Source organism: Taurulus bubalis, assembly GCF_910589615.1.
Source record: "Taurulus bubalis genome assembly, chromosome: 19".
Lineage (NCBI taxonomy): Eukaryota > Metazoa > Chordata > Actinopteri > Perciformes > Cottidae > Taurulus > Taurulus bubalis.
Genome location: NC_136607.1, coordinates 11139215 through 11165038, shown reverse-complemented (window position 1 = coordinate 11165038; position 25824 = coordinate 11139215). Strand labels below are relative to the sequence as shown.

At 42.3% G+C, this 25824-nt stretch overlaps 4 protein-coding genes across 4 annotated transcripts; 2 read left to right on the top strand and 2 right to left on the bottom strand.

Annotated features, from left to right (window-relative positions):
* Positions 1-3778: 3778 nt before the first annotated feature.
* On the top strand, positions 3779-4561 carry rnf208 (ring finger protein 208; the record flags this gene model as incomplete). Its single annotated transcript, XM_079235334.1, has 1 exon — positions 3779-4561. The coding sequence occupies one exon, from the start codon at positions 3779-3781 to the stop codon at positions 4559-4561; it is 783 nt and encodes a 260-aa protein (XP_079091460.1).
* Positions 4562-5122: 561 nt separating this feature from the next.
* On the bottom strand, positions 5123-9532 carry LOC306751384 (uncharacterized protein; the record flags this gene model as incomplete). Its single annotated transcript, XM_079234950.1, has 6 exons — positions 5123-6159; positions 6443-6537; positions 6678-6760; positions 6862-7039; positions 7215-7376; positions 8885-9532. 6 exons carry the CDS (start codon positions 9530-9532, stop codon positions 6075-6077), a joined length of 1251 nt encoding a protein of 416 aa, XP_079091076.1. The 3' UTR covers positions 5123-6074.
* A 1868-nt stretch (positions 9533-11400) lies between these two features.
* On the top strand, positions 11401-13958 carry cimip2b (ciliary microtubule inner protein 2B; the record flags this gene model as incomplete). Its single annotated transcript, XM_079234948.1, has 6 exons — positions 11401-11465; positions 11882-12090; positions 12629-12783; positions 13226-13352; positions 13540-13752; positions 13867-13958. 6 exons carry the CDS (start codon positions 11401-11403, stop codon positions 13956-13958), a joined length of 861 nt encoding a protein of 286 aa, XP_079091074.1.
* Positions 13959-15936: 1978 nt separating this feature from the next.
* On the bottom strand, positions 15937-22174 carry LOC306751775 (AP-4 complex accessory subunit RUSC2; the record flags this gene model as incomplete). The annotated part of the gene is made up of 9 exons (XM_079235411.1): positions 20798-22174; positions 20243-20516; positions 19119-20114; positions 18023-18099; positions 17710-17884; positions 17469-17574; positions 17310-17356; positions 16204-16864; positions 15937-16048 (listed from the first exon to the last, which is right to left on the bottom strand). The coding sequence occupies exons 1-9, from the start codon at positions 22142-22144 to the stop codon at positions 15937-15939; spliced, it is 3795 nt and encodes a 1264-aa protein (XP_079091537.1). The 5' UTR covers positions 22145-22174.
* Between the last annotated feature and the right edge of the window lie 3650 nt (positions 22175-25824).

Below are 25824 nucleotides of genomic sequence, written 5' to 3'. Positions count from 1 at the left end.
TTAATCAGTAGCATGACTGATAGTCGGCATATTTAGAAATATTCCTTTTAGAGGCTTATATCTGTTTGTTATCTGTTAGTTTGTGTGTCCAGTGGAATGTATAAGGGTGGTGCCGAGTACGATGATGGGGAGTCGTCAGAGGGTGAAACGTTCGGTGTGTGTGTGTGTGTGACTTTATACTGTCTCTGCAGCTCCGTGTGTGTTTAATGCTATGAGGAATTTGCTGCGAGACAAACTCCTCTGACATCTCTGTGGTCAGCTCTCCTCTTGCTTGTGATGACGAGGTCAAATGCCTGCCATGATTTCATTAGTGTAATAATTCCTCTGCAGGGAAAGGATCCAGAGCTTTGTTTATACACACACACACACACACACATACACACACACACACACACACACACACACACACACAAACACTCAATGTCAAGACTGTGGGAGCGCTGAAGCACTGTGTTAAAATGGTGACTGGGTAGGAGATGAGCTCCTTACATAACCGGAGAGGCCTCCGTCGATTAGGAAGAGGCTGCGTCAAAGCTGGGCCATCAGCAGGCCGGCTGCTTCAGTCATCAGCCCTTTTCATAGCACTGTCACCAAATTAGAGGGTAATTTTAGCTGCTTCATCTCACCCAGGCTCAAAGGCTCCTCATGCAGCCTGGGTGCTTTATCAACTCGACCGCTGCCCACTACGAGGCAGGCAGAACTCTCAGAAGCTGTTTATATCCACACCGTGTGTCTAGACTTATACTATCTGTCAGAGGTGGAGATCATTAGTTGAATTTCAAACAATAGCCAAACTGATTTTGGAGGCCAATATTGGCAGATTATATGTGGGATTTGTTTGATAAAACTTTATCTAAATGACCTGAAAGTAATTTTTTGGCATTTCTGCACACCATTTTGTATTGTTATCTTTGGCCCATATACAGTATACTAATATACTAATATCAGCAGATATATCATCTGGGAAGATTTAGTGTAGATGTAATTCAAAACATCAGGTGGTATAGCCAAATTCAATCCAGTCCTAAATTCACACTATTGCAGTAATATAGCCAGGTATAGAGCTGTGAAACAATCATGTGATATAGTATAGTGTGATGCAGGTTTCATTTAAAATAGTTTGATGCTGGTATTATGTTTCTATGTTGTGTACCAACACTACGAATCTCATCAGGATTCAACGTCAACATCTGTACATGATGGTTTGTACATATTGTGTCACAGACCATTTTATGTAATCAAACATTTATCATAATAGTGTGACGTCTTTTCATTTCTTATTACCTTTTTTCACACATTTTCTTCATCATGTTATCAATATCCTATCGTATCTATAACCAACACCTGAATTTGTATATTCTCATTCTTGATGATTGTTTCTCAGACATTTCGTGCATACATTTCTTACACAACTACCAAACATTGCCCTTTGAAATATATCACTATCTTTATCCAGCGTGTGTGAATGCATACTGCGTGTGAAAGAGGAGGAAAAAGAAACAGAGCCTATTTCTGGAGAAGTGTTGAAGCACATTTGATAACATTGGATTCTGTCTCACAGCTCTGTGTGTTTGAGTGTGGGGTGTATGATTATGTCTACAGATTAATTGAGAGAGGACAAAGGGGAGAAACAAATGTCTGCCTATTTGCCCAATATGGCTCGCTGCATTACGTGGGAGTAATGGTCTGAAGCACTTCCGCCTGTTAGGTACATCTTTCTCATCGGTGTGAATCTTCAGTCGGGGTTGGGGGCAGGAAACCACTGAGAAGTGCAGAGATAAACAAACCATAAATAGAAACCTGGACCAGCACTGAGCTCCCTCTCTCTCTCTCTCTCTGTCTCTCTCTCTCTCTCTTCGCCATGTAGGTCACCTCCTCTGCAAAGCTTTTGTATTCTCTCTAATGAATCATCACTGTTGCACCCAGTGAAAAGAATGAAATATGTGTCATCCTGGTTGGCAGCTATTGTTTTGGTCAAGCTAAAAAGCTTCATCCATGCACTTGTTCTTTTTCATAAACCCACACACAGTATGACACAAACCCTCCGTGCCGAGTAGAACCTGTTCCCACACAGTCTCGCTGACACAACTCACAAGATGTCACAGTGCTGACAGAAAGCAGGAAGCATGACAAAAGCAGGCCCGCAACATGTGTCACAATCACCTGCTCTGGACAGTGTGGCAGGCTTTGGCTTTTAGTTACCTGTCAGTTGCATTTACTGTTTGTGTCTACTGCATTATTTACCTGTTTTTACTGCTATTAACACTTTTTCATACGCTTCATGTGACTATTTGGGTGTGAGCTCCTCTCGCCACTCCCAGTTTGGCACAAAATAACCTGCGTTGTGGCTGGGGCACGTCAACATAATCCTTCGACTTTGTAGCACACCGATTGTGTTTAGTCAATTGATAGGCGTTCTTGGCGCTATGCCTCAGAGCATGTGGCAACATGATTATTACCACTCTTAAGAATCACACCTGGGCCGAGGCCAAGATGCAAAGTTGACAGACGACGTCATCAGATAAACACAAAGAAACTGATCTACATACGGCTACAGTGGATTCTAATTAATGTGATTCTAGTTAAAAAAAGAAATTCCAATCAACCAAGCACAGAAAGGTCTCACAGCTATATTATTTCTAACAAACGCACATGGAAATAGAGAATATAAGAATACTTTGTGTATTCCATTAATATAGCATGTTAAATCTTGCAATGTTTTCAACAGCGCCGAAATTCATGTATTTTTAAATCTCTACTGTTTTCACAGGTAGATGGACCAAAGGAAACCTGAGGACACAGACTCACTGAAAAGAGGGAGACAAGCACAGAGGCATCCATCAGACTGTTATCACTTCTTCCGCTCAGTTGGGAGGACTGTCTGAAAGTTAAACCCCTCACTCCCACCTCTGAGGAATTCAGGAGCCTTGGAGCTTGAAGGAGTCATTCCAACAGCTTTTAGAGCATTATTGGACAACGATGTTTCTTATCAATAAGCCACTGAGAGGATCACACAGGGCCACCTGACATAGACTGGACCAAGAGCAGAGAGACAGACTAAAGGTTATTCTTTTTTTCTCTCGCACTTGAGTCGATGTGTAACACTCCCGCAGCCAAAAACAGGAAGTTAAGCTAAGTAAGAACCATGTGTAAAGGCTAGTTTGAGAAGACAAGAGGTTCCTTGGCAGGCCACAGGATATAGTTTAAGACAATACCTCTTGGACCTTTCTGGACTGCCTGAACTCAATGGTGTGAATGCAGAGATCCAACCAACCTGTACTGTATGTATATATGTGAGCATATGCGTGCATTTTAGATTATTTATTGGTGTCATCACTGATTGAGAAGATATCTTCGTGCTAAAGTACTAACTGTCCTTGTATGTGAATATACGTTTCTGCAAATAGCCATCAGAGACAGCACAGAATCATCAGCAACAAAAAAAAAAATACCTTTACGTAGTCAACACTGGTCAGATACTGTAAGCTGGACTATTAAATCATCATATCAGCGGGGACAGAATAAGAGCTGCAGACTGCGGTGCTCTGGCGGAGCTCTTCTGTCTGTCTTCTCTTCATAAAGATACAGGCTGACAGTAGCGCCAACCAGGGGGATCTCTGAGGGAAACATGGAGGCAACCATCCGTCCCCATGTCCCCTCGAATGGCTGACTTCAGAGAAAGAGCCTAATCTTTTTTCCCTTGCCCAGAACCAGGCAGGGGTGTCTTGTGCTAATTAGAGCCACAGCCTCTCTCTCTTCCGCCTCCAAAAACGTGCGAATGTCCTGCCTCAGGCGCCCGCCTGTCACCATCCCCATGGACACCGTCAAGATCATCCAGTCGGAGAAGTTCCCCCGAGAGTGCCCTGTTCCCGTCACCCAGCCTCGCTATGCCCCACACCCCAGAGTGGCCTGGGACGGCGGAGTGGAAGGCGAAATCATCGTCAACCAGGCCTGCAGCGACCTGACCCTGGACATCACCGGCTCTCCCCGGCAGATGGTGTCCCCCTCGGTCCCCGTGACGCGCAGGGAGCAGAGCTTCCTGGCGCAGCGCAAAACCAGTGCCAACGAAATCTGCTACCACCAGTTCCACTACAAGATGGAAGACGTCATCGTCAACCAGTACGTGCTGCGCTCCTCCTCCACCTCCACCTCCTCCTCCACTTCCTCCTCCTCCTCATCGGGACCCGTCATGCCCTGCGAGCCCCTGGACTGCCCCACCTGCGGTCACACCTACAACTTTGCAGGCAAGCGTCCACGCATCCTCTCCTGCCTGCACTCGGTGTGTGAGGAGTGCCTGCAGATCCTCTACGAGTCCTGTCCCAAGTACAAGTTCATCTCCTGTCCCACATGCAGGCGCGAGACAGTGCTGTTCACTGACTACGGCCTGGCTGCTCTGGCCATCAACACCAGCATCCTGAGCCGCTTGCCCTCTGACCCCAACGGGCCCGTGCAGTGGGGCGTGGAAGCCGACCGGAGCTGCTACCAGACTGTGCGCCAATACTGCCAGTCGGCCTGCACCTGCCAGATCGCCAACCCCTTGTCCTCCTGTGGCATCATGTAGACAAGGGGGGGCAGTGCAGGCATGACTTGAGGCTGCACCCGACCCCCCCCACCACCACTCTTTTCGTCTATAAGCTCTACCCGTTCTGCCAACCCCCTCTCACACACACACATACAGTAAATAAATCCCTCCACAGATGTTATCTATATATATTTAATAGCACAGATTGATGCTATGTGGGACTAATGGATGCCGATGGTTCAATAAATAGTAAATAAATGTATTTTATGTATGGACTGGAATCCTATTCACCCTCTCTCGTTTGGTTGGACGTGTTTGTCATTGACATCTCTTTACATGGGAATGCCATGGGAGGTCTATCCCCCCAACCTAGGTGAATAAAGATTAAATACATTATAAAAGTAACTCTGTGTGGCCTGCACTTGATCTGTCAAGCTACAGAAATGATTCAGTTGCAGAATTATGGCTTTCTATTTTTCTCATTGAGACTATTGCACTATGAAGATGGATCCATTGCTTTTTTGTGTCTTAAATTAGGGGATGTAGATGGATTGTGGTATTTTTTATAATGAGTATATTGCACGGTTTGAGAGGATTTTAATAGTTTTTTTAAACTCTTTAAAATGTACTAAGAAACATGAAGGTCATCCCTTAATTCACATCCTATATTTTACAATTAATATGACATTTCAGAACTGGCTTTGTTACAGCAAAAATGAAGGTTCTTTTTTGTTCCAAAGTCAGGGGTGTTTTTCATATTAGCTATTTTACTCCTTCAAAACCCCTTAATTTATGCAGAAAACACCCATAAAGAATCCCACAATATAACCCATGCATTTATACATTAAGCTACTCCAAATATACACAATTAGTTGATTACTTGATCAAAATGTATCATCAGGACTGAATAAGTAATTAAATGTTGGAGTAACATATGAACTTCGTAGCTAAATTTACAGTATATCACTGTAAAGTGATTATATTTTGGTTTTGAACTGTTGGTCAGATAAAACAAGCTAGTTGCAGACTTCACCGTTGGCTCTGAAAATGTTTTTTGGGCAACTAAATAATTAATAAGTTGTTCATAGAAAGCCTATGTGGTGCAGTCATAGCCGATGTTCTTTCATACTGTCCTGGCCTCACACAACATGTGATGGCTATGAAACATGTTTCTTTTATGTTGCAGAAGTAAAAAACAAAATCAAATGCATAAAAGAAACAAATATTCACATTATATATTTGTCATACTATACTGTAATATACTGTACAGTGCATACCAATATTTGTCACCAATTTGCAGCTTATTACAGATACAAGTTTGATGTTTGTAAAAAAAAAAAAGCATTGACATTTATCAATGTTTACAGAAAACTCTCATTATTCCAGTATAAAAAATAAAGGCAAGTATACAGCAGGCAATAAATAAACATGGCAGATTTCTACAGCTCATGGGCCGAATAGGAAGTCGGTTTTAAAGTAGTTGCAGCACTCAAATCTTGAAAGAAAAGCTTCCTCCTCTTAAGAACATCATGACAGACACACTGTGGTCCATTTACACAGGCCGAGCTTTCTTCCTCCTGAACATCTGGCTCAGCCGTCGTCGGGCCGAGTTCCTCTCAGATGACTGCATCTGTTGGCTGTGCAGATAAAAAATTCATTAAAAAGAGCTGAAGCAAGCCAACATGGATGCTAAGTTTTTTTAAAAAGGGACAAAATGTTCAGGAGGAACAGAAGCACAGACTGAAAATGAACTCCAACCAAAAGCCTTTGCATCGACTGTGCATTAGTTCTGGACCAATGCGTCGGTGTGACCTGCTGCCATGCTGGAGCAGCACAAACATTTCCTCAGAGCATCATGCATCATATGAGATTAATAGCACTGCCCCCTTAGAGGCTACAGTTATAAATGCAATGTCTCACCCATTTGTATCTCTCACTGCAGACTCCCCTATTTTCAAAGAGTTAAATTTCATTTTCCAGTTCCTTTTGCTATTCGTCTCTTCTTTTTCAGAACCCTGAAAATACACAAAAATATATTTGTGGACCAAAATAAGAATATTATGAGGAAAAAAAAACATATTTTTAAAAACTCACTATAACACAATGTTGTTGCTGTGTTTATGACTTAAAATGATGTGTTGTCAGTGTGTTTTACCTGCTTTTCATGGTCTTCCTCATCCTTCTCCAGCAGGTCGTCTGTACTCAGATGAAGCGCTCTGCAGTCGGTCTGTAACTTTCCTGCACCAATCACACATACACAATAACATAGCTGCAGCACACACAAGACTACAAAATCATAAAAGGTGAAAATGGAAAGCAGTTAGTGGATTTTGACTCACTTAAGTGCAGTGTTGAAATATTTGTGTCAGAAGCAGATCTCTGCAGAAAATGTCTGTTCGGATAATCTCTCCGTGGCGGGGGTTCGCTGTGCTTTTCATTTTCTGTATTTTCAAGACTCTGACAAGAAGAGAGTTCCTCCTCAGCAGCTTTAAAGTCACTCTGACAAGTGTCGGCAGCCTGAAAGAGAGTCAAGTGATGCGGAAAACATTGTTATGGTTTAATTCATAAGAACCCTACGGCTGCAAGAGGACATCTTGTTATAACCAGTTTGACAAGCTCATGTAAGCTTTATACAATGGAAACAACAACTTCTTAATAGCCTTGCAAAGATGTGCCACATGAATTCCTTCACCTGGTTCACCTCTGTGTTTTGATGTTCCTGCAGGGCATTCGTCTCCATCTGTAAAGCTCGGCTATGCATCTGTTTTCTGGCAATTTCTTCTAACATTTGACACACCTGCTCCAGGTAGCAGAGCCCAGGACTCAGTTGTGTCTTCTCCTGCTCACCAAAGTCCTGCATAGTTCATGAAGCAAGAACAGCGTTAGCTTGTGCATACAATATATTACAGTATATACAAATGTAGTTCACTTGAGCGTTTTCCAGATTGAACTATCTATCAGAGGGATTGACATGACGTCCATGGTGCCCAGACGAGGAATTCTTATGACTTTTACTCCAGCGCCATCAGCTGGTCAACATGTGTGGCTTTGAGTGAAATTCCTCAACAACTGTTGGCTGGATTGACGTGAAATGTGATACAAGCATTCATCTCTCCCCGAGGATAAATTGTAAGAATTTGAGTGATTGTGCTTTGAGCAAATTAGCAAATGTTAACATGGTGATGATCAACATGGTAAACACTGTGATCATGTCAGCATGCTGAAGATAGCATTGAGCTAAAAGCACCTAGACTGTAGACTCTTTGCTTGATTAATGAATAGAATTGCGTCTGCAATTTAATTAATCTGTTCAAAATGTTTATCAATTCATTGTTCTTTATACAAATATCAGAAAATGTAATGTTTTTCAGACCAGCAGTACTACATTTTAAAATATAACCAATTAATGTAACAGAACAGTAACAGAGATAAGATACATTTATAATTGTATAATAGACTATAATTGCTATAATTACAAAATATATAACAGCAACTATTGAGAGAGTTTGGTAATTAATATCAGGATATGATCTTACACAAAGGGAAAGGTTAAGTGACATTTGTGTCTGACTCACTGGTTGCTTCTTATTTTCTCTTAATACACATTTACTTTTTAACAGAATCATAAAAAGTATAATTACATTTAATTACAAAGATATTTGTGTAATTATGGCTGCATCAAATGTCTTCTGTGTGTCATCAAAGCGTTTTACCGCTGGCCCTCATACAAGGACGGAAACAGAATACACACACACACACACACACACACACGCAGATGCTAAAATAACATTGATGATCTAATTAGATACAAATGGTAGAATTAATCCTGTTGTTTAAACACCTCTGTGTGCCCTCAACAGTAATGGATGGTTCACACTGAGCTCACTAACTCATAGCAAATGTAAATAGCAATATATTCAATGTTTTTAGATCATTTTCCATTATCTGGTTAACAACATATCGGTCACGTTTAACAGCTTCCCCTGCACGTCTTTGTCCATTCCTCGCGTGCCTGCAGGCTTAAAGACACCTGGGCAGACTGGTTTATGATCCTCACACCACAGACGGACTTGTGACAGGTTGCGAGCATGAAAGAGAGTCTGTATGAGTAATGACATGTCTGTCTGTATACTGTAGATTTAAGAGCAACTTGGTGAAATTGTGTCACAACCCTTTAACTATAAGATAAAATTAGACACCGTGTTACAATTCAGCGACTTCCTTTCAGAGTTTTTTTTATATTGACATACCTGTAATGCTCAAGACGATACTTGTGACTGTGAAATGTGTGTAATGCTCAAACTACTCAACGACTAACACAATTGGAACACAGTTTGGTATGCGACATGAACATTATCTCACCTCTGATCTGGTCTGAGCTGGTTGCTTGTCACAACTCCTAGATAGTGGCCGTCTGCACATTTCTGACATCTGCCTCCTGGGCACTGATCGGTTGACTGTCCTCTCCAAGGCTGAACTGGGTGACCTTTGACCTCTCACTAACTCCGATGCGTGCCGTTTGGGTCCAAAAGATTGTTGAGGGCGTCGGCTGAGCACCTTGTCCACTGTAAGGGGCTCTCGGTGGTTCTTTAGACACTTTGAGTCAGTCTTCTGTAATGCTCGCTCCACTTTTAAGTGCAAGGCTGTGGAGTCCACCTGAGCTCTGCTGGGACGGAGGTGCGGAGAGGAAGAAGAGGGGAGCACAGAAGAAGCGAAGACGGGAGACTGTGATGTTGAGGCAGGAGTGAGTCTGTCTCCTCTTTCTGCTGAGAATGAGTCTATTTCGGCGGTGTCTGTTGAGACAGAGGAGGGTGTAGCAGGCAAGGACATGACAGAGCTGGCTGTCTCCACTCCAGAGTCCACCGATTCTGAACGCAGATTTGTCCCGACGTCGGAGGAAGGTGTAGGAAGGTCATCATCATTATTTCCAAGCCATGATGTGTCCGAACACTGGCCTCCTTCAGTTACCCAAGCCTCCAAAAGGTTTCCAAAGCTCCTGTAAAGATTCATCTCCCATCTGTCCCTCAAACCTCTGCTTCCGAGAATGAACAAGACGCCAGTTTACACATCCCACGCAGTCGTTAGCCGAGGTGAACTGGTAGAATTCAAAACATCCACTGTGATCTGCCTCTGCTCCTTCACCACGCCTCTTCCCACCACCTGTCATGTTTCAGCGCTGAGCCGCATGTTCATACCTGCTCCTTCCTGTCACTAAATTCTGGGAAGAAAGTGACTCATCTGCATCTGTTGTTTTAAAATTATAGATTTGTCCCCACCTCTGTAAGAAATCCAAGACATAATAAGAACAAGCTATGACATGAACGCATAGATTTTACCTGTGTATTTACAGACAGTATTTAGAACGAAATAAGATATCAATTTCAGTTTTATATTGCTTTTCAGAAACCAAGATGCTGCACAGGAAGTACAAATAAAGGAATACTGATCACAACATTAAAATGATTCCAACAACCTGAGATGGAAACAAAACTCACTTCTATATGCTACGCCTTAACATGCCCAACCCATTCATTCATAAGGGTGAGTATATGAGAAGGGAAACATAATATGTTCAAATTCCTCAGTGGATAAACAGCTTTATGTGTGTGAAGCTCAAACAGTAAGCGCTGTTTCATCATTTCAACAAACCCAGATTTCTCTGCGAGTGCAAGAATGTGTAGAGTGGACACTCCTGTCTGCAGATATGATCTACATTCCCCAGGTAAAAAGTGGCAGCATCGGATCGAGAGCACTGGATCATTCACAATCCTGGAAACACATAACACAAGAGTTAGTCAGTGCTCACGCAAACATCTATTGTTGTCCTGATGTCCTGGGTTGAACTATTCCTCCATTTTATTTATGAACTTACTCACTTATGATTTCATTTTGATGTCATTTTTCATAAACAGATCTACTCATCCATGCTCAAACATAAACCCTTAATGAATTATTTATCAGCCATGATACATACATTTTTCTTCTACTTCATCAGTGATACATACTTCATCATATTATATATGTCATACATATACATACATACATGTGCACACAATTTTATCCCCAGGTATTTTTGGTGTCTGTGTTAAATACACAAAACAGATTATGATTATCCTCAATAGCTATCCTCGTGTTTGCTGTGGTCTTTATTAACATATATGTTCAATAACAGGATGGGTTCAGATGTTTTCAAGTCTGTTACACACATATTCACATTGATGCTAACATTTAGGAAATGTAGGTCGCTGTCAGTGCCATGAGTATTTCCACACATAATTGTGTTCCTGGCAGGGTGGCGAAAAACTGTGAAACATTGTCCCTTCATGTAAGAACATTTAATTGAAAGAAAAGGTTGAACAATTAAATTAATAATGAGAAATATTATTTTGGGGGGATACTCACTAAAATATATATATATATATTTTTTTTTTCATTACTTTACTTTGTTTACTCACTTCCTTACATTGGCAGTAAAAATCCTTCCTCCTTAGAAAACGTCGTTGAGCACTTCTGTAGAAGTCACTTAATACAAACAACCCCACTCCTTTTTAACACTATAACCGCATCAGACAAATACAACAGTGGAGTGCAGTCTGTTGTTTAGTGTGCAGTCAGTCTGTCAGACAAAACTAAAAGGAAGGAAGTGAGACGCTGCACAATTAATGGGAGGGATGTAAGCAGAACTGTTACTGGTATGTTTCCATCTATCTACCATTAGGCCTAGAAAACAATAGAATGTTTGTCCTTGCAGAAAGAGTGTCGGTGCACGTGTCAGTTTAGTGACATTGAGCTCAGTGTGTTTGTATCTGATTCTCTGTAGCAACCAGCAAACACTGCGCTCAGGAGGGCGACCTGGTTCAGCTTTAAACGGGACCAATATGGATAAATACACTTCTCCATTCAGCAAAGTTCTGCTGACACCTGATCCACATCATGTGCCGGGGTAAGTGCATGTCTCCTGTCACGAGATTCGGTAAGAAATAACTATACCTCCGTACACTGAAGATAACACATAGATATACGCAGCATAGCTGCACAGGATTATAATGTCTGCTAACTGTTACAATTCATAGGAGGAGTGCATGTGAAATATAATGGGTTACAATATGAGATTATAATAAAGTTATGTTATTTATCTACTTGATAAATTGTCATTGTTATAATGTATATGTGAGTAAGGTGTTCCTGTTAATTTGTCCACTCTACATCCTACTGTATAATGATTTGTGTGTTAAATCTGCTTTATTGATACTATCAATGTAACTAAATTCTATCTTATTGTTTCCAACTAAAAAGCTGCTACTGAGACCCTACTGTATATATAGTTTGTGTTTACCCCAGACTCTCCATTGTGTTCAGGTACACAGGGTATTGCCCACAGCTCAAGTACAACATGGGGAAGTCTTATGGCCAGCTCACAGCAGAGCTGCTGACCAGTCCTGATGGGAAACACTCCAATAGGCTGGTCCTCCACACGGGTCACATCCCCTCCACAGAGTTGGACGTTGGTCTGTCACTGAGAAGCGTCCCTGAATGTAACTTGAAGAAGATGATACCAGGGTACACAGGTTGGTATCGCACACTAACACACTGGGTCAACAAAGTAACCAAACACCTCATGGACAATGATTTCATAATGGTGAGAACATGTGCTAACGTTGAAATGGACAAGCTTTTAACGACCTAATGGTGTGAAATAACTGGCAATCAACAGGATTTTTATTATTACGAGAAGTCAAATCTGGCAATGTGCTTTTATATCACATATTTCATCATCACAGCACAACAACACGAGACCTTGAGAACATGAGACTAATCTGTGTCCAACTGCTAAATTATTAAGTATAAACGACCAGTTAAGTGAAACAGTGTTGAAAATCAAGATAACACATACACCAAACAGACATATTTGTGGCAAGCAAGATAATGTCCATTCTTCCTTACGTTTACAATGCTTGTACACACAACAACATTTTGCTAGAATTGGTTTCATTTGCTCAGCGACATCAATCTAAAAAATTAATAAAACCAAAACTTTCTTCATGGCTAGACACCACGAGTCATTTGGCTGAACGAGCCCTTCAACATAATTTGTTGCTGTTTTAGGCTTCATTCCAAAAAGACAGAACTACTTTGCCTGCAGCTACTCTGAAACATGTCATAAAGCACTGTCTGAGTTTTACCAGGACGGGCGTGTGAAGATCCAACGGCAATTAACAGACCTGCCAGCTGTTTCAAACTACAACAGCCAACAGTTGGAAGTAACTATCTCTATTACACATGTGTTCTGGCTCTACCTGTCTATCTCTCTCTCTCTCTCTCTCTCTCTCTCCCTCTCTCTATTGCGCACACACACACACACACACACACACACACACACACACACACACACACACGCACACACACACACACACGTATTGACAGGCACCTCTCAATAGGTCCAGTCTTGTTTAATTATCTATAGTGGAACCTCAGGGTCAGTTGACTGTAATGTAATCCACCCAACAAAAGACTGAGAGGCAGAACTGGTCAGCTTTCCAGGAAACCGACCACAGATTCATCCATTCTGTCTCTGAGATTCACATAAATTCACTTTTTTAGTTAAGTAAAAGGATTTTTTTTGCGGTTTAATCAATTTCTTATGGCACACATTTATATATATAAATATAAAATGATGATGTTCTCTGTTATCTTTTGGCCCAGAGACCAAGACCCCCCTTGACAGCAATCTCTAACAAAGGGATTACCTGCAGGCCCTTGAAGTCCTTCATCCCCACTGGAAAGCCATACTTCATGGATGATGATAACCCGCACAAGTACTTTATCTCAGGTACAACAGAGAACTTTAACAATTGTTTCCATTCAAATTAATTTGGTCTTAAACTTGCAATAACAAACTATTTTTGTAAAAATATGCAGTACTGGCTTTTATAGTTTCTTTCCCCCTTGCATACCATGCCGAAGAATGGTATGCTGAAGAATACTCCAGTAGCTCACTGAGTGATAACTCTTTACAGGTTTTAAAGGGCATGTGCCGAAATCTCGCTTCCTAATTGGAAAAGGTTTCCCCATCACTACCAACCAGGCGCTGGTTCAGTTTGGGAAGCAGCAGCGGACTGACCCCACGTCACAAGGCATCCCAGGGAGGAGGGATAGTACAATAAGTCCCATGCCCACTCTCTATCCACCAAACAGGGGTGTGATGCCGTCATTCACCGGACACATCCCAGGTCGGTGTCAGTGTTAGCAACACTTTTTCGTAGCGAGTCATTCTATAAAAGTTGCTGAATTGAATTGAATTGAACATCAAGATCAAGCATGTCTTGCTCTGCACCATCCTGCAGGATACCAGTTTATGTACGGACAAACCTTTGGCCAACTTTCCAAGAATGCCCTGGAAAAGAGCGGCATCAAGAGGACGATTCAGGCATCGTAAATAACCAGCATACACTTCATTAAAAATAACCATGTGACATGAGTCAAATCTGACAACGTATCAAGAAGTCCTCACATTAACATGGAACCCATAAATACAGATTGTGACTGTGCATTGCTACTGTTCACTGTTGTCATGGCATACAAGAAGAAGTCTTTATTGACAGACTTTGATTGTCACTGGGCATCATAGGAAGCATTCAGACATTGAGAAAAAATGATGCTGGGGAAAACTATTTCACAGACTTCACATTATTGCAGTACATTAAAAATTCAGTATGAACACATTTTTCTGTTTTTTTCCATCCTCTTATCTAACCACCAGTCTATCAAAATATACCTCACACACACTTAAATACCTGAAGCAGCCACAAGATGGCTTGTAATTGTCAAACTCAATTAACTTCACTGGAAGACCTTCCACTGTTTATACCAAACAATTCCATGTGAAGAAAGGAGGTGAAGAGATGTAGGAAGTACTGACGCACCTACTGTATGTTTGTTAACTCATGCACCAAAAGTAAATCCATGCAGGGATTTGCTCAAGAAGGCAAGTTACTGAAACAAAACATCACTGAATATCCACAAGGCTGGTGTCAAGCATATTTGGCACGAGTAAGAAGGCATTGTTTTCTTCTTTTTTTTGGCCTATAAATGAAAGGTACAGCTATGGGGATAATGTCAAACAGTCTAAAGCAGGTCAATATTCACATTTAATGATTGATTTCCGCCTACAGAAAATATGAAGGAGATTTACTCCTTTTGTGGAAAACAGCTCAGGATCTGAGGAAGTGATCCAGCCTCTTCTGACCACAATCATAGAGATTTATCTCACAACCAATTTGAGCACAAAATACGAAAAGAACACCTATAAAGCAACAACCAAGGGAAATTTTAAGATTAGGAGCCAGTCACAACAGCTGCTCCAAAGTTAAACCCAGTTATAATGTAGGCGTTTACTAAATGGAGATTTATGTATCACTAGATTAAATGCAATAAATCAGTAACTTCCAGGAGTAAGTGTAGCGATTTCTAACCAACTGAAAAAACTAACTGTAGTTTGCTGACATACCTTTCAAACTACTGTAGGATACAAAGTTAGCCTAACTAGTCAAACTAATGACTAGCTAAATAGCCTCTAAACTACTAATTACAACTAACTGTAAACACATATGTCCTCATATAAATAATAAAACAAAGTAATACCAACATTCACAAAGGATAACACATTTCATATATAGACTTTAAATTGTTATTTTTGGCAGTTATGCTCAGTTTGCTACAGCGTTTGCTTCAGTGACTTTTTTAAAGAGTTGGTTGGACAGCATTATACATGTTTCCTCACACATTGTAAAGGTTTTATACTAATGAAGACATTCCTTTAGTTGAAATGTTGCTGCAACCTGATTTATTTTGTCACTAGAGACCATCTTGTGATGGGATTATATCAGCCACAATGCTGAATTGGGCCAGTGTTGACCCCTTCGCCCCTCAGACCACAGCCATCTTCAAACTTGACCTTCATTCTTATCTCAAATGGTGGTAAAGTTTCGTGACTGCATCTTGCAGGGTTGTGACGCTACTGTGGTGACAAAGGCAGTCCACAAACAGACAGAAATATAAACATTTGGCAAAGTACCGAACACCTCCTCTGTGGTAGTTAGCTACAGAGTGTCTCCTGGACCACTTTTTGCCTTGATGACACACACGTAGAATTACTCGGTGAAAACAATACCAACCACACGCTGTTGCAGCTGCTAACTGGCTGATACTGAGATCTTACAAAGAGGGCACACATGCTTGAACAAGTGGTGCAACGCAAAGCTTGATGAATAAGGGCCCATTGCCAAACTTGTTACGCGGTGTGCTTTCTGATCAGTTTAGCACTGGGTTTGTATTATCATGCAGTGACTTTAAGATGTTTTGTTACTACAGTAAATACGCTCCACTCTGTCCTTAACCCACAGAGGGTTTTGCTTTCAGCAGTCTTTGTAAATCTGAGCTCCTCCTAGCTTCATTGACCTGATGGATTGAGCCAACAGTCCAAGCTGCGATCTGTCGAAGTTCAGCCACTGTGATGGTCGCTTGTACCTATGAAAGCAATGACATAAAGGTATTGGTTATGAGGAGCGAGAGAGAGAGTCAGTCAGTCAAGATTGTAAATCAACCAAAGAATAGATTAAAGTAGTAAGAAAATCACAAAATCAGTAAGCTGCTTGATGTCATTGCTCACTGCTGGTTCTTACCTTCTGGTTTGTGCTTTACTCTGAGAAACTGCCTCTGTCCTGGTGGAAGTATCAGCTGCTCCAAACAGTTTAGCCCAGCGCAGCCCACCCTGACATGGACTTTCAGTCTGGACACAGGTGGATGCAATCGGTGTCTCATTGTCTTTCTCGCCCCTCTGCTCTTCTTGCCGGCTGTCCATACTTATTTGTGACCAAGTACCCGCATAAATCTGGCTACAGTCCTCCCCTTGAACCACACTATCCATAAGGTGAGGCTCCTTCGGCCACCACTCTGGAATACGAGCTAACGGTGGACTCCTGTTGGCCTGCATCCCTCCACAATCCGGCCGGATGCAATTCTGAGGACTGAGAGACTCTTGGTGATGCAGTCCTGTCTGGTGTGAAATCGTTGTTTGCTGACTGCCGTCTACCTTTTTGTCAGCTTGCAGTCGCGGCCAGTTGGTCACTAGGAGGGCTGAGCACGGTGGAAGCGGAGAAACTCCCTGCTCCTCAGAACAAAGCTGTCTGTTACGTAACAGTCGGGGCTCCAGGAGCAAGTTGAGGTCAAAGGGCAACACAGAGAGCGGCTGCAGCAGAAGTAGCAGCTCCTGAAACAAGGGCTGACACTGACCCAGTGACATGGACAGGAACCCCCAAGAATGGTAGTATATTGTCACCACATCTGTGGAGACATAAAGAAGCAATAATAATCGGTTGTTGAGCTTAATACTAACATCAGCTTGCTAACACGGTCACAATGGCAACATGTTAACGTGTCTGACAGCAACAAGGATCATATCTCAAGGTCCTCTATTTTCAGACCTTGGACATTTTCTTTGTCAAATTAACAGGCTGGTGTTAAGCAGTTTCTGTTTATCATGTTCATCATCTCAGTTCAGCATGTTTGCATGCTAATATTTGCTAATTAGCACTAAACACAAAGTTCATCAACAAACGTGTGGCACAAATGTGAATTTGACCCCAAAAAGGAGCGAACAGGAAAGTCAGGAGATATTATTATATGTTATATCAATTAGTATATCTCATGACAGTCCTTTCAATAGTTGTTGAGATATTTGGACCATTTTACATGTTGCCATGCTACTATATAGTAAAATGACACTCACCTTTTAGACTCTGAAGGTGACTGAGCCAGAATTCCAAAGCTCTCAAGCTGAAAGAGAGAAAATAAACATTAATGTAAATAAACATAAAGTAATGCTTGTGTTAATTCATTAACATTATTTAGCATCATTAGTGTGGTCAATGGTAATTTCAGTACTCACTTAAGCAGGCCCATAATGAAGGCTCTCAGCCTCATGCAGTGACTGGTGAGCTGGGGACATTGTCTAATTTTGTAGACCAGGCTGTGAAGGACCCTGGTGGATGGACCTGTGGCAGACAGTGACCAAAAATACTTGAGCACACAACAAACAGTGTATCACAAACAATGCTGCTCCACCAGTACTTCCCACCAGGACATTCATGACACTTCCTTAGAAACACGATCACTCTGGTTACATTTACCGAGCCTAGTGGAGACCTCCACCACACTCCAGGAGTTGTTGCGGCGCTGCCCGATGACGAGATCCAGTTTGTGATCCCTGAGACCGTCATCTAGAATATTCTGGATCGCTGGACACAGATGTTCCAGAACTAGACCGGCTATCGTGGGACTGCGAGAGCTGCTCCCCAGACGCATCTGTGGCAGGAGGAAAGAAATATGATACAGTATATTTCCTGCTGACACAAGTAATATGACTCCAGTCCTAAAATACCAGTACGGTGCATTTCCATTGTATACATCTTTCAAGGTGCTTTAGCTCATCCAAATTCATACCTTTTCTTCAGGGTTTCTGCTGCTGCCAAAATGAGCCATGATCAAATCTACAGCTCTGCTCACAGACCTCAGCAAACCTAGAGACATTAGACAAGGTAAGAGGTTGGAAAAGCATTGTTTGGGCAGAAACAAAACATTGCTATATTACTATACCAAACGTTACATTGTAAAACCCAATTCAGTTGTTATTTTCATCAAATAAGGGGATCTAACTAACCTGTTTCCAGTACATTACCTTGTGCTGTCTATCTTGTAATCTCTAGAAAAGTCTTTAAACAAGGTCATTTATATTGGAGAAAGGTTGCAATGATTTTTCTGCCCTGTCAGATGTTTTACATGTTCAAAGAATCTAAGATTCAGTAATGAACAAAACTTGCTCGATAAGATGTTCCCTATCCTAACTAGGTCAATGCATATAAATATGAGAGCTTAATTTCAGGGTTCATTATCATATTGTGGGAATGCAAATGTTAAAGTGAACTAAAGATGAAAGAGTCTTTTTAGCAGCAGTCCTCATTGACTTGCTTTCCCCTGCCTGCTTTTCTTCATCTCATACTGGCTAGCCACTGCAAACGCCACATTAAATTCTTCATGCATTGATGCTGCCCTGCAGTGCTGCACCACACTGACTGTTCACCACAATGTCTGCATCGTAGATAATTCATTGCAAAAGGCTCACATTTATCGAATCAAATTTGCACCATGTGACCCCATGTGGTACAACACAATGATTAGGTGTGTTCATAAATCTTCAGCACTGTTCCTACTGCATCATTCTCCCTCTCTCATCCTCTCTTTGAGCTTGCAATCACACACACATAGGATACAGAGCAGGAGGCTCAGCCAATCCTGTGCAGGGAGAGTTAAAAATAGGTCATGTTTGAGAGGAAGCCCCTTCAGGGTATTGAAGGCACTGCTACAGCACAGTCAGTTTTTATTGCTGCTCTTTACAGCTCATGACTGGATCGACAATCCAATCAAGGAGGAATCCAGTCATTGCTGTTACTAGGTCACTATTTTACTCCATTCAGATTCCAATGTATGGCATATACTGTATGTTTAACACAAACTGTTGTTAGTCATCCATTGGCCTCACCTCTCCGCTGAAGATGGCTGATTGACATGGACTCATAAGATGTAGCGGGTGAGAGGCAGAACTCTGTGGGCGGCCTGTCACTCAGGATCAGAGATTCACTGTGTTGACTCTGACTCTGCTTCCCATTGAGACCAGCAGAGTCCTGAATTTGCAGGCCAGAAGCAGCCAATGACAGCAGGCAACTCAAAGAGGAGAAAGGAGCTACAGAGGAGAGGGCAGCTGTAAAACTACTGGGGAAAAAGCCTGAGCTAGCTGCTTCTGCAGCCCGGTACTGAGGGGACTTCTTTTCCGGTTGTACGGTGGTGGGAGGAGACAGGGACACCTGCAGGTTTGGGTGATGGGTGTCAGTTTTTAGGAGTAAAGTAGGTGGTGTTTGAGTATGAGAGAATAATGCATCATAGGAGGTGTGGGTCTGGGACTGATAGGGACTTTTGGGCTCAGTGTTGGCATGGCTCTCCTCAGGAGTAAGGTTAATAAGGGTCTGGTAGGTGGGAATTTTCACAAGGTTTGTCTGATTTGGGGTTGAAAACTGATTAGAAAAAGAGTATGGGCTTGTTTGATCTTGAACCAGTTGTGGCTCTGGGCAGCTGTGAGTTGGATCCAGGCTGCTTTTTGATGCATATGGACTGGCGCGTCCTTGGCCTCTGCTGGATTGGCTCCATGTGTGTCTGCGGCTGGATGAACACTCTGGACTCGGCGTGCAGGTGGAGCAGGTGTCCGAGCTCGAAGGGGCCTCCAGAAAGATGGGGTACTGGTTGGCCATTGTGGATGGATGAAGATTAGAAAAGCATTGACTTCTTCTGATGCTGGACTTGGGGCCTGGTTTGGAGCTACCAGACTTGCTGCTCTTCTGATTTATGTACTGGTCCAGAAGACAGCCCAAGTGCTGGGTCTGGGGTCTGCCTGCGGGGACTAGAACAAAGGGCTGGATGGGCAGCGAGGTTGGTCTCTGAGCTTTACTGTAGCGCACCACTGCATTTTCCAGTGAACATGCTCCTGAGATGGAGGTATAGGATAAGAAAAATAGATGTTAGATTAAAACAAAAAAATCCCCTTGTATTCTCTCTTTGAATACTTTGCTCTCTCGCTTATAAAAGAAAGAAACAAAACACGTTTTGTCTTACCCTTCTCAGTAGCATCGCTATCACAGTGCTCCTGGTGCTGATTCACAGATGGCTGTGTGGACGAGGCGCTTGTGTCTTGGCTTTTACTGTTATGTGGGCTCCACTTGCTGGGAAACAGCGAACAGGGTGTGTGGGACAGGTGTTTCTTCTTGCAGAGGGTTTTCTCAGTGGAGGTGGTGGCAACTTGATAATCATAGGTCTGATACTGAGAGCAGTCAAACCCGGCGCTGCATTGTGCGGAGGAGACCCTCTTTTCTTTTTGCTGATCCTGCTTCTCCTGATGGTGATATAGAAAAGAAAGAACAGCGTATGTTTAAACAACCAAATCACAAATGTATTTTTACTCAAGATAGGATTTGTTTTTCAATAATCAATATACAATATTTTATTCAACTGTGTTACTCTTTCTTCTGTTAGCAGAGTGTTGCTGTCCTGTAAAACCTCTGTATCTACAAAACACTGCCATATCACAAGGAGATACATGGTTGTCATTGAACAATAGCAACTTTATTATTTAAATAGGTAACAAACCCATATCATCTCCGAGAACATTACCTTATTGACTTCTTTGTCTTGTCCTTTTTTCTTATGATCAACAAAGAGGTGCTCAGAGGGAGGGAAGGGGCTACTTCGGCTCTGACCCTCGGGGCAACTGGTGAGGCTGGACCAGGCTGGACTGGGCGACTGGGAGGAGAGGTCACAAGTCACAAGCTTGTAGTACTTCTGGTTGGTCTCCATGGCCAGTGTGGCCTGGCTTTGGAGACAGGCAGCCAGGTCTGATACCTCCAGCGAGGAGAGACCCGGAGGCAGCGGCTCCAGGGAATAAAGGTTGCAGTTAGAGTCGAGGCCCTGTGGAGACCAACAAGAAGCCGAGGGCGTTGTGTCAACATCCTCTTTAGAGGGAGAGCTAACGGTCATGTCGTCATGTTGGAGATTCTCAGCTGGAGTCTGAGGAACGGGTTGGAGGTTGAGGAACACAGATCCCTCAGATGACTGATAGGGGTGACCTGCAGGACTGCTCAGGTCATTAGGCGTGGCAGGGTTGTTGCTATTGTTATAAATAGTGCAGAAGTTAACCAAGACTCCATCAGAGCTGTTACAGGAAGAGTCACTGACATACTCTGAGTGGCTGTTGGAAAACAGCTCTGGGGAACATTTGTGTTGGCCGTGCAGGCAGCGGGACATGTTCTCCTTCAGTCTGTCTGAGTCCTGCTCTCCATACGCCATCACTCTAATGCCAGATCTGCTCACATGAAAGGCCTGGCTTTCAGTCTGCAGCGAGTCCGGCACGTGTGGCTGGTTAGAGAGCCAATCTGGGTCTCTCTCCAGACCCAACATGGTCCCTTCATTGCCCCACTCACTGTCCACGTCTCCACGGGACATTGTATGATTTCTGGCACCATTACTTTGAGGCCAGTTGGAATTCCCATGCAAGACAAAAGATGAGTCCTCGTGATATCTGTGTAGATTATCTCCATCGCTATCTCCATCTTCCTCATCCTCATCGAGCTCTGTATTTGCAAGGAATGAGTTGTGTGACCGCAGACTGTCTCTAGCTCCAGAGCTTTCCTTCTTCAGATGGGAACTTGTCTCTTCCGGTGACGAGTTGGAGTCGTCCTTCCCGCTGCTGTCACTGCCCCCCTCCTCCTCTGCTCGGTCCTCATTGAGACTACCATAGCTGCTGGAAAAAGGTCTTTGACCACCGGCCAAGGAATGCTCTTGGTTGTGCGAGTCTCGCTCTGGGAGGGACACGGCTCGGGTCAGGCCTACGGAGCACAGCCGGCCGGGTCTCTTGGCCGAATTGCACAGGGCTTGGACATTAAGTTGCCAAGCGGGAAGCTGGACCACGGGGAAGTGACACGCTATCAGGGTGTCCCCTGAGAGACTGGATGCTGCAATCATACTGCTGGATCAGGCTGGACCATGGAAACTGTCTCCATGTTCCTAAGATTAAATCCTGAAAGAAAGAAAAAAGAATAATATAAATGTAGTAGGATGAATCTGCTTTTAATGTTATCAGTGGTGCAGAAACATATTCGTAAAAGGAAAGACCACAATGCATGAAACAATCACTCTTACTGTGTACACAGTATTGAGTAAATAAGTATTTGGCTCCGCAACATCTTTCCTTTTCAGACAATAACAGTGGTAAAAAACTCTTCATGGAATCATGAAGTTCAACAGAGAAGTATTAGACTTTATGTTGAGCATTATTTGTTGCATCTATGCATTAAATGTGCAATATTATTATTAATAATCGTGTCTGGGATGTTTTAAGACTTCTCTAAGAGCAGAAATACCATCATGGACAATCTGAATTTGAGAATAAAACAATTCAGATTCACACAGTTGGACCATGGATACATGTTTTAATGTTGCATGTAAATGTAATCAGGATACATTGGTATGTTTCTTGTTGGTGTCTACATATACAGTGTTTATATTTATCTCCCTCTGGATGTGGTTCTTGATTCTTGGACTTAATGACCCTCCTGGCTGTAATGCTAAAAGCCTCAGGGACCTCATTGTGCATCTTTAATTCTGGAGTAAAGGCAACCCAACAGAATATAAAAACTGCCTGCTCGTGCTATTAGCGTCTGCTCACTTAACACCGCTGGTCCTCCAGTCAAAGTCCTACTGTGTTTTCTCCTTTTGGCCCTCAGCCCAGCCTACCCTCCATATTTCAGTCAACCATTAACAAACTCCTCCTCTCTCTGCCTGAGCCAACCACATCTCTTTCAGTTACTCAGCTGCTCTGTAACTAGGGCAGCTGCACTGCAGAGATGCTCGTCTGGCACCACTAAGATTAAATACACTTTCACGTCAGTTTAGTCCATTCAATCTCGAGCTCCACTTTACCCACATTGCTCCTGACTTTAGAGACCTACACATAAGTAGCATAATGTTCATCCTCCTTTCAACTGTGAGGACTCTTGTTAAGTAGAAAAAAATGTCATTACGAAGCACATAAAACATTTAAACACGAATGACAATCATTCGTGAAATAATCCTTTTAAGTTATCATTAATAATTAATGTTGCTAGGTTACACCCACACACCATTTGCTGATATCTGCCGTCAGCCTTGTTACATAGTCTTGGTGCTATGTTGAGAATTTAAACAAGACTAAAAACCATGATCAGAAATTCAATATTTTAGCTGCAACATCACTATCTTATGTCATTGTCAGGGGCTTTATGTCACACATCAACAAGCCATCGGTTCAGACACGTCATTGCTGTGCACCGTATGGGCATAACGTGTGTAAACAAACAACATCTGGTGCAGAGGAGATAATCCTCTTTATCATCACATTTCTGCCATAAACAACATCCATACCATGGCAACAAAGAGGAAACACATCAAAATAAGCTCATAGGCAGAAATATCAGTCTGATGAATAAAACAAGTGGATGTGGTATCTGTGGGACTTGGGGAACCTTTCTTCAGCAAAAAATAAAAACAAATAAGATCATTTCACATGTGTACTGTAATTCTGTTACACCAGAGTCAGGCTTTTATTTTGGCAAACACATATATTTCATGTATACTATTTCAAGTCTGGCAGTCTAGGTTTGGTCTAATTATATTGCATTATTTTATATTTAAATGTAGCTATCCATTCAGTTATACGAAAACACACACACACACACACACTATTATTTGGCACCTCGTCGCTTAGCTCCACATCAAAGCAGGAAGTAGCACAGTTAGGCCTTTAATCACAGGGTTAGTGCCTTGTCCTTAAGCAATACACTGAATCACTGCTCCCAGTGTAACTCTACATGTTTGGCCAAAACCATCTGACTTTTGCTTTCATCCAGAGAAACTTTACACAAAACATAACACACATTTCTGTGAAGGGAGTCCTGCTCAACACTTTTGACAAAATCCTTTGAAATCAATACGCTTTAGTTTGATTATTAAGAACGATGTCTCTCGTAATGGAGGCTGCATTGCATTGGATCTTGATTTATCCTGTCAATGGCTATTCTCAACAGTTCAATAGTTCTGTACCAGACAACTAGGCTAATAAGCCTGGTTGTCTGCAGAGGACTAACAGGTTCACTGCAAAGCGGATATGACTCTTGAGGCTATCACAAGGCAGGAGGTCCCTAGCAGCTCTGTCCTCTGGGCACTGGAGCACACTGAGATGGTTGTGATGAACTGAACTATTTCACTGGAAATGTCTGTCAGGTCCAGTCAGCCGCCTCACATGACGGGACAGGACTGTGTGGTTCAATGGATGCAAAGAGTCTGAGGTCCATGTTGCTGCTCTGCTTGGAGATGGAAAATGATGTTGAGGCTGATTACTCTCAGTAATGTCGCTCTGATAACAGGGCCTCACTACAGCTCATATTGGTCTGTATTCATGAGAGGAAAAGTTTCAGTATGAACTCAATTACATGCAGTTAAACATGATCAGATGTGATGCTCGACCTACAGAGTAAAAACATGCAGCATATGAACCGAGAGAAGAGGAAGACCACAGAAGACTGCACGACATGGCAATGGACCTGTGTGTATATGTGTTGTTTTTTATGACGAAAAGGAAATATTAAAAGTAGAACAACATGCTAGACAACAATGCATGCCAAAAAAAAACAACCCATGACAGAAGTAGCATCTCCCCTTTCTCTCCTCCACACAGACTTAACTCATAAATAAAGTAGACAACACATTATAAACAGGACAGGAATAATTGACTTCAAGGCAAAGCATGAAGAGAAGCGCTCGTGCATTTGCGCCATCACCAGCACATCTCTTAATATCCTTTAATAGTGCCACCTACTTGATAACAGTACTGAATCAAACGCGACGTCCATCCTCTTCTTTCATGTGGTTTCAATATGTTGGATCCGAAATGATGCCACCAAACATTTTGTTTTCCATCACGCGAGTGCTCGACGCACCTCTGACGTCAAAGATGCACTAGAAAGCTAATATGTTCAGCTCTATTACCTGATATCCGTAATAAAAAAATACACGCCGGGAACGTGCACCTACAGTATATTATAGCGTAATATGAAACCGGTCCGACGTTGAGGTCGGAACAGAGACAGCAGTCCCCACGTCGCCGCCTCAGCACCGCTCAGCCTGACAGAGACATTCCGTCACGGAGACCTCCACCAATGAAGAGCGAGAAGAGCCCGCCACTCAAGCATCCAAGACACCGGGTGAAAGAGTTCATTATTAAAGGGTCATATTGTTCAGTGTCAGTACAGTGCCTGGACATATTTTTTAGTTTATAATGATGAGTCACAACTATGAGCGACTAAATGAGGATTTTTGACACACCCCAAAACAACGATATTAAATGTAATCATGCCAAATTAGCATTATGCCAATTGTATTAGATATATCATTCCTTACCTTTTCATCCTTTTGTTATCTAAAATCTAAAATTATTATATTCTAAAATTATCTAATTTTAGATAACATCTAGATCGAAATAAATAAAGTAACACAAATACTTAATGTTCACATCAGTAAGACATAATTTGAGCATGCTTGTAGAACTATTCATTGTAATTGTGTTAAAGCCTTAACAATGGAGCCATGAGGCAAAAAGGTTATAGTGT